This window comes from Macrosteles quadrilineatus, unplaced genomic scaffold, assembly GCF_028750875.1.
Source record: "Macrosteles quadrilineatus isolate MER2022 unplaced genomic scaffold, UCM_ALF_1.0 Scaffold_9__3_contigs__length_116548681, whole genome shotgun sequence".
NCBI classification, from domain to species: domain Eukaryota; kingdom Metazoa; phylum Arthropoda; class Insecta; order Hemiptera; family Cicadellidae; genus Macrosteles; species Macrosteles quadrilineatus.
The window spans coordinates 53944188-53963200 of record NW_026542602.1 but is presented as its reverse complement, the minus strand read 5'-3'; the positions used below and the strand labels follow the sequence as shown (position 1 = coordinate 53963200).

The window sequence follows — 19013 nt, the reverse complement described above, 5'->3', positions numbered from 1 at the left end:
CATTTGAAGGGAGTTTCTATTTTGTTTACCATGGGGTTCTCGTTAAGTAAATACATACTGTACCTTATTCCCTTGTCTCTGAAGCTACATATGTAAAATTTTTATATCGTTAAGCATTGCAATATATTAACGTATTTTTACAGTAGGTAGACAAATTAATTGTTCCATCACTTTATATGAGCCATGCGAACGAGATCATCTTGAAAATTAAGAAGTTAAGGGGATATGGCACTGAAATAATGATTTTTTTTTCAAAAAAGTGATTTTTTAAATTTGTCTTTTATTTTTTATTTATAATGCTAAAAATAAGAAAAATTGGTCAAAATAAAAATAAAATATTTTTTTGTGCTTAGGCTATATTAAGAAATATACGGAAGATATTTTTTAAAAATCCGGTCATTGACTTATTTTAGTAATAATAATAATTATTATCATTATTCTTAATATTAATTATGTAATAATTAAGTAATAATTACATAATAATATAAGAAACAATAATAAAATGCTTGCATAAACAAAAAATTGATCCATAACTCAACAATAAGTATCACCATGGTTACACTGCCAAGTGTAACTTTAGCGTGCGATTCCCGCTAATCAGTTTTTTAGCGTCTTTTACTACTAAATTTGTTATATCTTCAAAACGGTTTATGCTACATGATTCAAATTTTTACCAAGTGTTTAGAATGTCATTATCTAAATAATTAGGTAGAATTGTAAATGTATGTCTATTCTAAAGTTAAAAAAGATTTTTTTATTTCCACAGAAAACCAATTTATTTTTTAAAAATTACAAAATGGCCCATAAAAAGTTAATAATTAAAGATACTGTTATAATTCTACCTAAATATTTAGAGGGCATTATTCCCTGCAAACTGATGGAGTAATGATTAAAATCCAATAATTAGAACTGAAGTTATATCAAATTTAGTTAATTACCTAAAAAAACAAAAAAAATATTAAGGGTGTAACTTAACGAAAAAATTTACTTTTAACTATGTTTATACCTACTCTTATGCCTATAAAACACATGGTATAAGTTTGAAAGACCTAGTGATAATGTTAAGGAAATTAGCATTTTCAGTGCCATATCCCCTTAAACGGGGCAAAGCCCGCGGGATTATAAATAGTCAAAGGCAAGACAACGTCTGCCGGGTTCAGCTAGTAATTTTATAAATGACAAAAGAAAAACTTTCAAATACGGAGAGAAATTACCTAAAAAATGTCAGACAATTTGTTGATTTCCATCGTAATTACTTCATTATTATAAGTAATACAAATATACTAATAATCATAGATGTTTAAACTGGTTGTTTGCATGACTACATTTAGACACACATATTTTGTGTTCTCTAGAATATATTTCACAACATTTTTGCGTTCGTGTATTTTAGGGGCTCTGTTACACCACATTACACTATCACAATAATTAGTTATAGATAGTACATTAATTAGTCCTTACAAACCCTCCAAAAACGTCCCAAAATCTAACAGCCACATTTGATGGCCGTTGTCCCCAATAAACACAGCAATTTACGATTGTCTAATCATACGATGACAGCCTTATCAACAGTTGTGATAACAGTGTCTAAACTGAGGTAAATTATGGGGCAGCGGCAAACGTAAGGTTAGGGTTATCATATTGTTTCCAAATCACTGTTAATCGGCTCATTTGTCCCCCAATAAATTTAGATATTTATTGTCTGAGTCGGTCGTCTATGAGAGCTTCTTCAATTTGAACGTTCAAGTCATTGGTGTAGTAAATCAATCAATTGATTGACTGGAAAGATTTTTACTAGAATTCTTATGATTACCTTCTTCACTTAGCCTATAAGATATTAATGTGACCCCGACTACTGTCACATTAGTCTAAACTTAGTATAATTTATTTTAATACCATTTTCACAAGAAAACTCTTTCGAATTGTTTGTTTTGATATTGATTTAATCGTTTACGAGCTGCTATACCCGTGCTTTGCAACGGGAAGAAAATATGACCTAGACAGCCATTAAAGTAAGTGGTGCTGATGTGTGTTTTTAAAATAAAGCAAGTCCATGATTTTGAAAAGATAAAACGATTTAAAAGTGTAAACGCACTTACTTTAAAATCCATACTTTTAATACTTTATACTTTATACTTTCTTATTCAATTTCGACCATACAAGGTAGGTATTTTAAGCCAAGTATGAATGGAGATGAGTGTAGGATGAGTGGCGCGATCTTAACGTTAATAGATCCAAAAGAATATTACAGAGGAATATGACCCCATACCGGTACCTCAGTGTAGCAATAGCATCAATTGCTTCATATGGATGCCTCATGAATGAGATATACCATAATTCTTCAACTTTAGTCAAGGCTATACAAATTACAAAATGAAACTTTGATCAATACTTTACTAAATTTGTACAACCTTTCTTATAAACCAAACATAACCCTCTTACTAAATAATGCACATTATTTCCTCAATCTACATAAAGCATCACAAACACATTTTTCGAGTAAATAAATAAACACCTGTTTATTGCATTGACCAGCTGTTCCATTAAATAAATTTAATAATTTAAACTTTAGAAGCATGTCAGGCGTAGCCCTTTGTAAATCGGCCTGTGGGGCTGAGCGCATTAGAAATTTGTTCATACCTATAATTTTCGGCAAATATATACACTCTAAGCTTCATTTTGATGTGCCATATGCTTATATTTGTATTTGATGAATGGCCTTAACAGATTAAAAATTTGATTATACCACTTTAATTATCTAATAGATAGATTTATATCATCGCATCGTGTCGTCTTTCCTTTCATACTATACGAGCACTCTTTTATATGTTCAAAAAAATACATCTCTCTCCTGCCATAGAAGCATCGGAATAATCCTGCACTACTTTATATTGTCCTTCATTTTATCTTTTCGGACATCTGAGACAAGGTGAACTTTCTATTGGAGAACTCACTTTTAAAATCCATCCTAAAGTCACCTCTTGACATCAGCACTGTAATATTTAATTTCATTCATTCATTATTTAGTATTAAGTTTCTTAAAATGTTAACTTTTGTTCATACACCTTTGTTATTAATCACTACTCAGAAAGGCTGGCCTAGTATTCATTTTCCTAATTTATACAATTTCATTATTCTGTTCAATTAATCATTAATAATATTCATTCCATAGCCTATATATTTGTTCAACAATACACCTATGTGAACATTGGGAGAGAAGGGAAGCCATAGTTGAAAGTTGAAACTGTTAAAAGAAGGAGTCCAGATTTTATCTAAATTAGATCAATTAATATCATCAAGAAAAACCAGTTTATATTCAAGTTATATTATAGTCAACCTCAAGAGGACTAACTCCAACATTATGTTCAAAATTAAGTATAAACTTTTCTTTTAAACTCTTTTAAATTCAGTGCATATTGGACTTACCTTTTGGAAAACCTCAAAATTAGATTTTTCACTGTTGGGATTTTGTAAGTTTAACACATTAATTATTTGGACACTATTTAATTTATTAATTCTTAGCATTCAAGCCAGCACGACACCCTACCCTGAGATATAGCACATCTAAATTTATACAAGGCCTATTGTAAATTTAAACCTTTAGCCCACACTCCATTGTCAGTCCCTTAACTATAACATACTTAGCCTTTTTAAATTTCATTGCATGTTTGTTCATTTGTTTCAATAAAATATATTTTGTAATTCGTATATCTTTGTTATTGACTTTAAACATTTATAGAATAGGCCTAGCCTAAAATGAATATTGTGAGGTGAGTTTACAGCACATTCAAACTTCACCAACAAATTATCTTCAGATTATATAATAGGTTGATAAGATCACTTGCACTATGTTAATTTCAAAGTATTAGATAGTTTTCTTCTCTAAAACCATACTATGACTTTTGTTGTTTTCGCAGACAACTCAGCGACCACGACAAGAAACCGTTCCAGGACGAGGCAGAACGACTGCGGCTGATCCACAAAAAGCAGTACCCGGACTACAAGTACCAACCACGACGGAGGAAGGTGGGCAAGCCGCTGGGTCCGGGCCCCAGCAAACCCTCGGACCTACATTGTCACCAGCAGCTGATACCTCGGCCCCTCATGTATATGCGGCATGGCGACGACTGCACCAGGTACATAGTAGTGTATTACATAACAAAGGGTTAGCAGGTTTGTGTAAGTAAATTCAAGAGCTTGTAAAACATTTTGGTTGAGGATGAACGCTTAAAACCATGAATATTATAACAGAAACGGTATTGATCGCAAACATGAACAAAATGACGTCACTATCCCTAAAATTATTTGCAGTATTGGCTGGTTTCGAGGGTTTCTGACAGTTTTGTTGAAGTATTTTCGGACCAGTGGCGTCATTTGTTTATGCTTATAAACATAGTCCATAGTCCATACCGTTTCTAATATTCGATAGAGAAGATATCAAATTTTCAGACCAAAATTAAAATTACTCTCTTCTGCTAGAACAGAAGAGACTGTTAGGCAAACAATTCGTATTTTTAGTTTCATAGGTAAACCTAATTGTTTTGTTCACAGGATGAAGAAATTTAATTTGATGTACTAATTTTTTTTTTAGAGTTTACAGTGAATTCCACCAATGTGGGGTTGATACCAAACTAAGTGGTTAAGTGTGGATAGTTCATTGATCGTCCCATACACATAAATTAACTACTGGTTTTAGATCTTAGACTTTCAAGTCATCGTTTTGGGATTCAGTCAGTCATCAAAATGACGACAAGTTTTGGAAAACGAATAAAATATCCCAATGAGTTCAAAGATTTACTTAGACCTGTTACTTATCAAACTTAATCCAGAAAAAAAACCAAAGATATTTCAAACCAATTCAAAATGCTGTACTCTAAATATGCCTGACTTCAGCAATCTTGTGTGTTTGCAGAACGATGAAGAGTGAAGAATGCAGCCTCAGTGCAGACGAGCGATGCAGCCCCCACAGCCAGGGGCCCCCTACACCCCCTACAACTCCTAACAGGGGACATCTAGGGGTCCGTCAGGGGCCTCACATGTCACTGCCACTCTCCTGCTCCCAGTTACCAGGTGGGTATTGTGAAATGTATATTTTCAGGGTCAACGAATTTGTGAGAGTTCTTGTGAAGAAGTAAAAGATGTCCTTACTCTGTCCTTGCTGCTAGATATGGACTTAAGACAGGGAAATGAAAAATAACCGTTTATTAAAAGAGAGAATTAGTTTTTGGCGAATTAAAGTTGATGTGAGTAATTGGAAGAAAATTGAAATAATAAACGACACTGCAGGAGGATTAGGAAGGTTAATTTGCATGTATATTTGGGAGGAGGATTTTTCCTTGTACACATGTTTTTTTTTCGGAAATAACTTGTCATCTGCATAAAGTAAAAACTTAGTAGATTGGATTGATATACTACGTCCATTAGTAAGTATTTTATTACCATCCATATTATCCTTGCCGACAAAAACATATCCACATGGACCTTTCTTTTCAGCGTTTCACCCCAGTACAAAACACCTTGAGTACGCTTTCTACCAACTCTAAACCAAGTACACCAACAAATTAAATGATCGACCGAGTTCAAGCTTAAACACTTAGCTGTCACCCTAGGTGGCCTAAGGTTCTCTCTCACCCACTGACACTCATAGAGGTCGCCGCCGCCTGTGGCGCGACCGCGGGAACAAGAACGGCCCGAGGGTGCTGCCTTGAGGGACTCCAGTAACACAATTAGAAACTTCAGTACTGTTTGAGTGAATAAATTTGGCTCTTGGTTAACGCTAGTGTTTTGTTGGGACTTCTCGGTATAGGGAATGTAAAGTAAGAAAATAGGATTGATTCAGGTTGCTCCGGTTGATTCATTGGATAAATTTTCTGATTTTAAGTCGAAACAGTTGCAGTATCAGTACTGCACATTTCAATTTAGTTCATTAGTTGAAAATCGATTTTCTGCAAATTTGGACCTTTGGGAAAACAGCGTCACAGCCAGACGCTGACGTGTCGGCCACGTTGCACATGTCCGTGCCGTCTGACGCCAGTTCCGGTGCTCTGAGAAGACAGCCGCTTGTAACGAAGCCGAAACGTCAGCGAGTTTCTGTCTGTTAACTCAGTCGTGACCGTACTCAGAAAACCTTTGTAGTGATAAGTGTTAACCGGCTGCTGACTGTGGAAGTCCTCACCTCTTATGTTAAATAATCACTAAGTACAGTGGTAAAATTTACAGTAAAAACTAGACGAATTCATTATGAGTGATGAAGAATGTGAATTTCTTCACAAATAATTTGGTTTTTTTCGGTTAATGAAAAAGCATGGCCTCTCCTATTACAATACCGTGGTAAGACAAAAATGACAACGCCGCACTCCCGGCTTACCGAAAGAGCTGTATTACTAAATCATAATAAAATCAATGTTTATGTTTACATGAATGTTGTTACTGTGGGCAATAAGAGGCCGGTATGACCATAGGCAAATGACGTTGCCATACACCAATCTTGCATTAGATTAGGCTATGAAAAATTACGTAATGTAGAATTGTAGGGGTTAGGTCCCAACGTAACTTTCACATCTTCACCATTGTAACTCACAAACTTACGATCTTCTGCAGGTATGGACCTCAGCGAGCCCAGTGGTCCCCTGGACATGGACCTGCCCGCGGTCAACGTGGGGTTGGTGGACGACGCCCCAGTGGACTACCAGGAGCTGGAGCAGTATCTCCAGTACCATCCCCAGGGGACGTCCCACTACCCCGACTATTCAGGGGCGGCCTGTAGTCAGCACTACCACGAGCTACAACCCAGCAAACAGACCTATCAGGCACACCCAGCCCAGGTGAGTAGGTGGTTGGAACAAGTTTCCGTAGTTTGTGTTGAAATAACAGTTTTTCATTTCAAAAGAGAACTATGTGCATTCTAAAACTAAAACTGGTGCCAACTTTAACTTGAGGAAATTCTGGTTCTTAGTCATGAGATACGGAGAAAAAGTATTTTAAAGATTGTTACATAAATATGGTAGAAATGTGTATGTGCATCTGATTGAAGTATTTATCAATGGTCTCCTCTAATACAAGGTCACAGCATTGGTGTGTGATAACGTCGCACCGGCCGGTCTATCACTATTATGAATATAACACATGTTTAGGTAAGCCGGTGCTGCGACGTTGCCACTTTGACTCGCCGCGGCCTTGTATTAGAAAAGGTCACGATTCATGCAATGCTCGTCAATAGCTTGTTAATCAGCTGATTATAACTTTCACTATTTTTTTCAGTGGAACAACCAGTACCTGCCGTCGTACCAGTACCTTCAACAGAGGCCTTCGGACACTTCGTGGCCAAACTACAACTGACTTCTAACTTTTCCTCATTGCTCATAAACCAAATTAACATAATGTTGTATAGCATTTCTGTAAAAAGTCACACACACCTTGTTCTTTCCCAACATCAAAAGCGTTGTTAATGATTTTTGATAATTTATTGATTTTTTTATTTTGAAGAGTTTTTTGAGTAGGTAGGTATTTAGTACGGAATTGTGAAGAAATCGGGTTTCCTTGCTTTGTACAGACTTATTAGTCATGTTTTGTTCGTTGATTAACTTGTTTTTCACATCTTACGCTAAGAACCAACCTAGATTCAAGTGTTTTTTAGTAGCCTGATGCCTAAGATATTCTTGTTAAAATGTGTAATGACACTAAATTATCTAAAGATTAATCATATTGTTTTACACTAAAGACTTTTTACAAATAGATGTCGAAAACAAGAATTTCATTCAAAATAAATAGTTGGGAAGAATATAATAGTCGTGACCAGTTTGTAGGGGATTTGAAAATGTATATTTACACCGTTTTAGTTTTAAGTTTATTTGTAATTGTCGATACAATATAGTTTTTGTACAGTATTTGTGTGTAAAAAACTTAAGATCTGATAAAGAATCTCTATTGTTCGATCTTATTATCGTTTATGACAAAGTTTAAACATTATAAGTGTATATATTTCATAATATTGCCATAGTAGATTTTAATAGTTATAGTCTGCACTGCCTCTTCAAGGATAATGAATAAAAGTGTTATGCAAAAAAATTGGGGATTAAGTAAAATCATCCTATCATACCTAACTTATTTAATGAACTTTTTATGAAGTTCCTAAAATGTATTATTTCATGATTTGTGTGCCTTACAACCCGCATGTTTCTATTAAATACATGTTCTATTCGTAATAAATCTATAGGTAATTCAAGAGTATGCAAATAATTGTACGACTGTCTCGTAAAAATGATTAAATCTGGTTATAGACATGGACACTATCCATAACTACGCGAAAAGGTACTAAATAAAGGGTTGTTTTGTAAAATACGATGAATTATTTATGGAAACAACCTCTAGTCATGTTTTTCTTATAGGCTAATGGTGTTTTCAATCAATCCACAGGTTTTTCAGTTTTTTGTAAAATATTGTAACACGTATAGGTTATTGAAGAATGATAATGTATTGAATGATTCATTATGAACAGTTTACTGTATATAAACATATTAAAACAATAATCTTATGTCAGAATCTAGAATACAAGTAAAATGTACAGAATCTCTAAAATATCAATATATTTTTCTTATTCATATTACAATATAGTTTGATTGATATGTAAATATACGCTAGTGTTAATTATTTTATAAAAAATTTAATAGAATCTCCACCTCAGGAAATTGTATATAGATATCATAAACCAATTAAGTTACATTGTTATAAAGTGTTTAAGTACGTATCGTTTATAATAATAAAGTTGTTTTTTAGTCTTTGTGTAATTGTTTATCTGTTTTCCTAATGGCATTATGTATATGATGTGATGTTGAATTACAAAGAAATAGATTTTGGCTTATCACGGTATACGTATACTTAAATATAACTATACAATTAATCCACGATGTATCCTTAGATGTAGCATTGACTTTATATCTACACGTGTAGATATAAAGTCATTGGATGTAGTGAGTCAAAAAACGGAACTATGGCCTCCTGTCCTGGAGTACAAGGCCGCGGCGAGAAAAAAGTGGCCTACCGAAACAGCTGCTGCATACTGTGATTTACTTCTCAAAACATAGAAAATTAAAATATCAGTTAAGTTATAATTAAAGGATAAAATTTTTTATCACCTTTGACTATTAATACAACTTTAGTATCTAATAGTCAATGGTACCACTCAAAACAGTAACAGGTAAGTTAAGTATGATTTTACTTCTTGAATAATTGAAGACCGATGATTTACCGTAACGTCTCACTAGGTGACTTTTAATTATTAGTTTAATAAAACCATCATTAGAGTTCTTTACAATACTTTAGAGTACTTTATAATTTTTTTACCACTTGCATTAAATAATTAACTTATTACCAAATCAATCGATTATGTAACAATTAATACCTAAACGGTACTTTCCTGTTAAAGGGAACATTCATTATTATCGATGATTTTTTTCGATATATCGATATTAACAAATTGAAACATATCAGCTGACAACTACGATAAATATTGTTCAGTATATGAAACTGTTCTAAAAAAATAACCTAACATAACTAACCAAACTTGCTGTAACATTTAAAAATTCCGTCTTTAACTTGCCTTTTCTATTATGAAACCCAAACGGAATTTTTAAATGGTACAGCAAGTTTTGTTAGTTATGTTAGGTTATTTTTTTAGAACAGTTTCATTTTTTAATCCATATATTAGACTATTTTAGCCTAAACAAGATCAGTTAGTTATTGTTGTCAATTTGTAATGGATCTGATCGGAAAACAAAAATATCGATATATCGAAACAAAATCATCTATAATAATGAATGTTCCCTTTAACATGAAAGTACCTAATAAACTTAGGTAAAACCTTCAAATCGAAAGCGTTTTGCCATAATGCTAATAAAACGTCCAAAACCTAATTAATTTATAGCTTTAAATGAACTCGAACCTTGGGCTGAATCTTACGCACAAAATAAAACGTTTTAAATCAATACTTTTGTAAAAGAATAAGTAGTCAAACAAAAATATACAAAAAATAATAAGCTTTTTGAAATACAACAAAGCTTTTGGAGTTAATAATCCGGTCTTATTGCCTAATCTTAACAAATGTTGACTTGACGGCTTCGTTACCATAGTCTTTAAGAATTTGTCAAATAAATAAATGGTAAGTTTTATGTGAAAGGATCAATCTAAAATTAATTTTTCCCTATCGCTCATATTGGAATTAACTAGTTTTTAGCCTCCATGGATTTTTATCTCCTTAAAAATGTGCATTATCAGATCATTTCTGTATCGACTAATCAATCATACTTTTAGGCATGAAACTTTCAGGTATTATTAAGCATTATTCAAGGATGGTTTGTGTGAAGTTTTGTGTATATCCGTCAAAAGGGCTCCGCCCCAGTGGCTTTGGAGTTTCCCATTTTGAGTTCCATGTTGATATTAAACGGAATTAAAGAATCTTAACAGCTGTTTCAACTAAACAAATTGATTCTATGATGATCAATAGCATTAAAAGGCTACAAAATGTACCAAACAGGATGCAGCACTAACAGGATTGTCTAAATTTATGACAACGTTGCTAATTTCAACCAAGCAGCTGTGATACAAAATTAGAACTTTCAAAGTAGGATCGTTTACAGTTATGTTTATGTTTTCAATTAAATAAATAATTTTTGATAGTGTGTGAATAAGAAGTTTAATTTTTTAAGTGCGTAATTTATTAACTTATTGACTTTCTTTTTTCCAATATCAAACGGGGTGAAGCCCGTGGGTAAAAACTAGTTTTGATATTTTATTAGCTAACATAAATACTAATTTTGAGCATATTTTAGATCTCAAATACGTATAAAACACGTTTTAGGCTATAAATTCCACATTTTTTTACGAAGGGGGATCCTCCGGTGATCACCCCCCCCCCCCGAAATAAAATCCTGGGACCACCACTGGTTTTTTTTATGGTAATGTTATTTGCAATACCTTTGAAATAAATTCTTGATCTTTTACAGCATGATGTAGGTATTTACCTAAACAAAATTAAAGCACTTAGATGGTGCTAAATCATTAATTGTATTAATTTGATTCATCACCCTTATTTCAAACTGAATAAGAATAAAAACAAAACAGTATTTATTTCCCTTTGATCATGCATCACTGATTTGTATAAATCGTCTATTCAAATTTTAAATTATATAGGAACTTGATTTGCCATTTTGTGATTATTTTGGTGCCCCGCTATTTTGTTCTGACTATCCAGCGAGGGCTTAGCCATGGGAGACTGCATAGCAGGCTACAGTACTTGCATATATTACATGAATGAGACGAATGTAAGAAAAGGGGACTTGAGACATCGCATTACCCCCTCCAATCACATTCCTGAATCGCGGAGCGGATACAATTAATGGCGCCAAAGCAAGATATCATCTCCAAGATGGCGGCTGTCGGGACCAACTGTAATGATAACTCAGATTTAAGAGTTGAGGCAGCAAATGTTGCATGTTATAGACTTCCCATGTGATATGAAAGTTTGAAGCCAAGAAAATGGATGAAGTTCAGGACCATCTCACCAGAGTGTACTAGTGTATTGGGTTGCCAATAGTCAATGGTTGAATGTTAATTAAAACCAATGCAGTATCATAGCAAACAGCTGATTGATTTATTACTTAACACAGAATATTGTCATTAGTTGGTGACCATCTCAACAGATTGCACCATGTTTTCTTTTTTCTTCAAATTTTTACATTACATGGGAAGTCGATTTACCTTCTGTACGCTAGTACTTCCCAAGAATATTAGAACAGAAGCGTTATGGATCATAAACATACACAAATGACGTTAGTGGCCTGAATCCTATATTATCTATATAATTAATACGCTACATGAAACTTTGTCGGTTGAACTCCTCCGCCATTTCTTAACCGATTTTATCCATTGACGTCTCATTGGAAAGAGCGTGTCGTGTAGATTTGCAAACTGGCCTTACATTTTTGAAAAAGTCCTTTGGGCTCTGCCCCAGTGGCTTTGAAAGTTCCCATGTTATCCTTATGGAGAACATAATTGTTTACATTTTGATCAGCTGTATAATTTAATTGCTGTGATTTATTTTTTAATTCAATGAAACCATATGAAACGCATTGAGTACATTTATTTATTATTCGAGTTTGTCTAAACAAAACCCCAAGACGGATCGTGTTAGTATGGTTGTATCTCAAATTGGTGTATTTATCGTTGTTTTGTGTCGCTATGGATCGTGTTAGCATGATTCTAACTTCAATTTGTGCATTTATTGTTGTTTTGTGTACCTATAATTTGTTTATTTGTTGTTTTTTTTTTTAATGTCCCCAACGCGACGAAAACGAAACATAGACAGGAGGCGTAATCGTGATAACGACCGCAGCAGAACAGTGGCGCGTAATAGGCTTAACTCATCACAGTCAGCACCTGACCCTGGACAATCTCAACTATTAGGTTACAAATGCGCCCTAACACTACCCCAAAACGACTTTTCGTTTTCAATTGGCCCTCTATCAATGACCTGTGTTGCCTGTACAGCGAGGCATTTAGAGGCATTTGGGTTCGGAGATGGCGGAACGCGGAGATAGCGGGAGCACACGATTTAGAGAAGGAGAAAACCGGCCGGAATGCTTTAGGTTTATCAATAACGAAGATAAACATGGTCTGAGTTACACACTGGTAATCTTCGAGTTGACTCTTTTAAACTTATTTTAAATATGACTGTCATTCGTTTTTAAATAACTCCTAGAATACTTTGCAATTGCTCGAATTCGAGCAACATGTACACTAGTTAACATTAACATATGATTTGGAGAGTTCCATTAATGTTAAACAATGTTTATTTTGGGCGAGTGACATAGTTTGTTTATGTTTATGGTCCATACATACCGGTTCTGTTCAAAATACGTGGTACTTCCCCTTCTAACTTCTATCGGATGGGAGAGTGGGTATTCAGTAAGTTTGCATTTACCTCGCAATATATACAGATGAAAATAATTTACATATTTTTATTCACTTAAAATATTTAAGTCAATAATTTATCTTACTTGTGATACACGAGAGGTAAAAAGGACCCAAATACAATACAGCAGCCTTCAAATAATGAATGGATAAAAACATCTTTATTGAAACAAGTGTTCATCAACGTCCATCTCTAATTTTGCAACAAATCTTACCTAACATACACAAACCCTAGCTATTTAAATACGCGTAATTACTCACAGAATGGCAGAGTGTAGCAGAACATTATATTTATCGCGTTTCCAAATTTGGTCTTTTGCAGATGCAATAGCCATCCTGTCAAGTACTGAGCATATTTACTTTATTTCTGATAACAAATTTCTCCATAGATATTTAATATTTTACTTAAAATAGGAAGAACTTGGTGAACAAGTTAAAATTATTACATGCAATTTAGGTAGGATAAAAATAATACATAAACAATCCATGATGTTCTCGACATTTTTTTACAATTCTTATGACTTAATGAATATTTAATCACAATTTACTGTCCCACAAATTGTGTAATAGAATTATCTTTATCGGTCAATCAAAAGAAAATATTTGTTTAATGACACCAAATTATATCAATACAGTATTAATTTCTTATTCAGAAATCGTTAAGTATGCGATTGTTTCCCGAGCATACTTCTAAATCAGCACCCCTCGATTCCAGTAAAATGCCCCATATTTTACTTCGGTTCCAAAGTCATTATCATAAATACTGATAACGCCGTTGACAGCCGATTAGACAATCGTCCATGCTGTTTTTATTGGGGACAAAGGCCACCAAATCTGAGCTTGATGAGACATTAACTCGGCGGTCTTTGGAGACGAGGGATAAGTGACGCAAACTGTTGGAGAGTTTAATAATTGAGACCTAACCTATACATGTAATTGTGTCTATTTGGTTCAATAAACGAGTTATTGAGTTTGAGTAAAACTAAAATTAGAAGCTCTTATGTAACAAATATCCCTTTTAGTATATAAACACAGAAATGCATTTTCAAACATGTTTAATCAGCTTAAGCTACGTAAAAAACAGCCACTCCCACTATTTGCAGGAATAGTACCATAGATCTACTTCTTTTATCTATGATGGTACCTAACATAATGTACAACCTCAGAATATTTTTAATGGTACCGGTAACCGAATAAATTTTTAAATAAAATCCATTAGCCTATCATTTAAAAAATGTTTATCACTAAAATGATTAGACACGATAATATTTATTTTTCTTAGTAACTTATCATTTGCCAATTAGTAAACAACACCTTTGTTTATTTCTCGTTCAAAATTATACTATCCAATTAATCTTAGAAACGTTTGAAAAATAAATATAGTGGGAGAGAATGTTTGTACAATTTAACAAAACATATTTACATGAAACAATATTGTAATTATCAATGTTACTCTTGGAATAAGGGAGACAAAAGATAATGATTTGAAGATATTCCTTTAAAAAGTGATTAATATACACAATTTTAATACATGTTTATGGAGACAGGCAACTAAAAATAATATCAATTAGTATAAAAAAATTAAAAATTTAAATGAATAATATTAGAAATATAATAAATCGATAAATATTTTAGCACCAAGATAAGCCTTCCTTTAAGCTATTAAGATAATAAAATTTTGAGTTTCCCCATTTTTCAACTTCATTCGGATTATTTATCGAACAAAACGTCTACAGGTTCAAAATAATTATATGTTTTTCAAATTGACAAAGGAATACTTAATCATACAAAATAACACTTTCGTCGCTCAGTTGATATTGCATTTTAATTTGTACAACAATTATTTGAATTTAACGCTATATTACCTAGTATTAAATTGTGTTTATGAATATGAATATTCCCTGTAGCTACTCTCCTTAATCACTTAACCATTTTGAGTTTCCAATTGCAACATTTCCTCATCAAACGAGGCCACCGCTCTTCTCACGGCTGCGACTTTGTTTAGATCGACATAATTAATCGTGAGTCAATTGAAGCTGTGACGAAAGGAAACCGATTAGCCCCCTGGGGGCGCCAGGGGCACCAGGGGGCCCCGAGGGGGGCAGGGGGGCAGGGGCGCTGTGGGTGTCAACACACGCCCTAAAAGCTCATCTCTCACCTCACACGGGGGATTTCAATTGACTCAACCTTATCTGATCATTGGTCAGTCATCTGATTGAATATTTTATATTTTTACACGTACAGTACAAGTTGTCAACTGAGGGACGCTACCTAAGTGTGTATTTGAACCAAAATATGAGTGGAGGGTGAGTGTATAATGAAGTGAGATGCTTCGTATAGCTATGTAACTGACTACAAATCAGCTGTTTCATTAGTCAGGATCATGTATTTAAAGCACAATGAACAGGAACAGCTGGGTCCAGTTTCGAACCGTCAAAAAGCTAACACGCTTTTTTTGGTTCATACACCTTCTATTGTTGAAAAATTGTACATTTTTTAAGGCTCAAGTGTTTATCAACAAAACAAATTATGGTGCAGAAATTCACTTTCGTAAGCTAAAACGAATTCCTGAATGTTATGACGGATGAAGACAGACATGTTTAGTCGACCGTGAGATGTTGTCGTCACGCATGCTCAGTTTGAGATGCTATCTTGTGACATGTAGCGTAGTCTGGCCGTGGCGGTGGGCGCAGCATCCGTCCAACATCGACACAGACACAGCGGTCGTGCATTAATTGAGTCAAAGAGTTCCAAAAATGTTCCTTGTATCAATTATATCAATCAATTATGTTGCACCAAGCCCAAGCCAGGTAGGGGTGAGTTGCAGAAGGAACGTCCTTGTTTACGTGTTCCTAACCTAATCTAACCTATCCTAACTTAACCTAACCTAACCTAACCTACTAACCTAACCTATTCAATTATACAGTCAAAGACGGTCGCCACTTGGCTTAAGAACATCTCGGGTGGCTCTCTGGAGTAGTTGGCGCAATTCAGGAATACCCAACTGACTCAGGTCATTTGGTGCAATCAATGCCCACCCGACACAGCCGAGCTTCAAACGTACTTAGGAGAATTCGACAAAACTCTAAAAGGAATAAATTATTGTCAAGGATTGTTTTGATTGAGGTGAGTGGTTCTAGATTGATCGTACGCCAAGTGTAGCGAACTTTTCAATTCAGAGAAACTTTACTCTATACTAAGAGACTTGTCCTTTTTCATTTTCTGGAAAAGTGGGTCTAGACTTATAAAATCTAAAAGGTACGTTTTGCTTGGAGCGACATGTGCGACGGTCGCGCAGCGACAGTCGCCGAGCGGCTGTCGCGGGACACTAATCTTAGGGGTTTTGCATAGTCGTGTTTTGCTTGGAGCTACTGTCGCTAGAGCCGCGAGCTGGAGTCGCTGGGTACTGCTCCAAGACCAGTCAGGAGCGACAGTCGCTTAGCGACAGTTACATTTCTGATTGTTTTTATAGTGTAGAGCATTTTGACAAGTTCAATGACCTTTTATTTTTGATATATGGCGTCGGACAACGTCTGTGGTTAAGTTAAATTTTAGTGGTGAGGAAGACGACAGTTTATTAGAAGAATTGGCAAAACACTCCACGCTTTATATTATATCCTACAAAGACCAAGGAATAAAGGACAACGTCAGGTTAGTTTAATATTATGTTATTATATTATAAGTTATTTTAACATATTAGTAGATTATTTATATTGTCGACTTTAAAGACTTCTAATTACATTTTCGTTTAGGTGATTTAATAAAATATTGTTCTGTATAAATGGTTATTGATCAAATTGGCTTAAAAGTCAGGCGTGTCATATGTAAATATATAAAATGCCAATTATTAAAGTAATGTGTTAAGAAGAGGCTATTCAAATATTAATGGAGTATATAATGTATTTGGTATTTTTTCATTTACAATACAATCAACAAAATATAATTTTCACTCTGTGAGGAGGTTGTTTATAACACTGATTTCCAATTCAAGTTATGCTTGTGTACTGCAATTTACGGAGAAATTGAGTAATTTTATTACATTTTGGCTTGTGACATGGCAGTTTTGGAATGTTACTCATAACAAATAACTAGGCCTATAAAGAATACTTTATTGTTAAGTTTTACCTGTTTTACTAAGTGAATTTATCGAATTTATTTAGAGACTTTATACTTAGTGCGCACTTTTGAGGTTAGGTGCACTGACGGTGCCACGTCTCGTGACGCCAGGAAGAAGAAGTTGTCGCTCCAAGCAAAACAGTCTACCACCCCGCGACTGCCGCTCGGCGACAGTCGCTGCGCGACCGTCGCACCTGTCGCTCCATGCAAAACGTACCTTTAAAATGACATAGAAAAAGCACATTGCGACTGGCAAGATGTTGTAACACTGAATTAATACTTAGCTCCACAGATTCGTTGACAACCATTAGAATTTGAATTTTAACTTCAAATCGAAATCTACATATCCTCGCAATATTGTATTGCTGTTGAGTATTTTTTACTTAGAAACAATTGTTACGTAAAGAATACTAACCTTATTTCTGGTCATGGGTAAGCTCCATCCGCGGAAATATTTAATTTCTGGATGCTCAACGCTACCGAACATCTTACGTAAATACTGTATTTAACGTAATGCAGTGTGTGACAAGCTTGGCCCACCCGCACGTTGAATTCCGTTTGAGCAAAAATTATGCTCTACCATAAAGTTTTCTTAAAATTTGTTAGGGGCACCGTGTTAGCAAAAACTAACCTCAAAAGAAAGAAGTAATAAACACGAAGCCAACAATCAACAATTGACTCAGTGGCCTTCTCCATGGCAACTACAGCTGATTCAATTTCAGTACTGTTTATTTTTGATAGTGGTTGTCGATGGTTTTTGCAGTAAGCTATTTCGGAAATTTAAGTAACTTAGTTTCTTACATGATACGTGCACAACACATCGCTCAAGAACTGCAATTAGTATTGGGGTCACTACTCGAATACAAATCCAAATGTTTTTCTTTTGAATTTTCGAGTCCCGCCATGACTTGTATTTTATTCATATTGGGTTTCCAAATCCTAATATTATCCAGCGGTAATTTTTTCTAAAAATATTTCTTCTGCTTCAAGCAAACATTGTGTTGCAATATTTTACATTTGCGCGAACATCGAACATGCAAAGTGTCTCGAAACGATTAAGATTTAAGCGAAACGAATAACAATAACTGAGACAAACTGAAAAAAGACCAAACGATAAATCATCGAAATAGGGTCGTGGCAGAAATATCATAAACCCGGTAGTCTACAACCCGTCGTAAATTTTGGGCTGATCTGGGCCGTGGACGTGCCTAAACTGAATTTCAACTTTGGGCGCCAGACGTGGAGGTTGATTAGAAATATGATCAATTCCTCATTTTGGGTTGTGGAAATAGTAACAAAATAAACATGTTCTTTATGAGCTTTTGCTATTCTCAACGCTACTGAGGCATCTTATAATGATCGACAGTCAGGAATTAATTGTATCTAAGGAAATGATGATCTATGGATATAATTATTGTGAGCATATAAAGACTGCAATAGGAAAGTTAAAACAAATTCCAAATGTTGTCAACTGATAAAAATATTGGCATTAGAAATCAACGTACCCTTAGCTTACGGGCAGGAAAAATTCCAGAACATGTTTCAAATTTTACAATAGGATCTAATTGCAGTTAATGTAATTTTATCGAGGCGTTGCCATACCATAAGGAAACAAAATGGTCATACTGAACAACTAACCACGGAACATACAATATATGAATATAATTTTTATAAAACAACTTTCCAACAGGTGTATGCCCTATATAGTCTCATGAATTCTATATATTAATAAGCCAGGATGTTTCTTGAAAACACTTTTCTCATCTTGTGTGCATCGCAGGAAATCTACGCATAGGTACTGTTAGAAATACATTTTCCAGTAGATGTGCAGAATCCTTTTATACATCAAAATAGGCTTAAAAATAAGCACAAAAATGAATTTAAAACTTTAAAAAATTGACATGGGCCTTATGGGTTGCCATGCTGGTGAC

General features: G+C 34.4%; 1 protein-coding gene across 1 annotated transcript in view; it reads left to right on the top strand.

Annotated features, from left to right (window-relative positions):
* Positions 1–7338, top strand: part of LOC129003452 (transcription factor Sox-10-like) — a 38488-nt gene extending 31150 nt beyond the window's left edge. Inside the window, exons 3-6 of the mRNA XM_054431747.1 lie at positions 3918–4136; positions 4913–5070; positions 6601–6824; positions 7261–7338. Coding sequence (XP_054287722.1) covers positions 3918–4136; positions 4913–5070; positions 6601–6824; positions 7261–7338 — 679 coding nt within the window. The remainder of the gene's footprint in view (positions 1–3917; positions 4137–4912; positions 5071–6600; positions 6825–7260) is intronic.
* The last annotated feature ends 11675 nt before the right edge of the window (positions 7339–19013 follow it).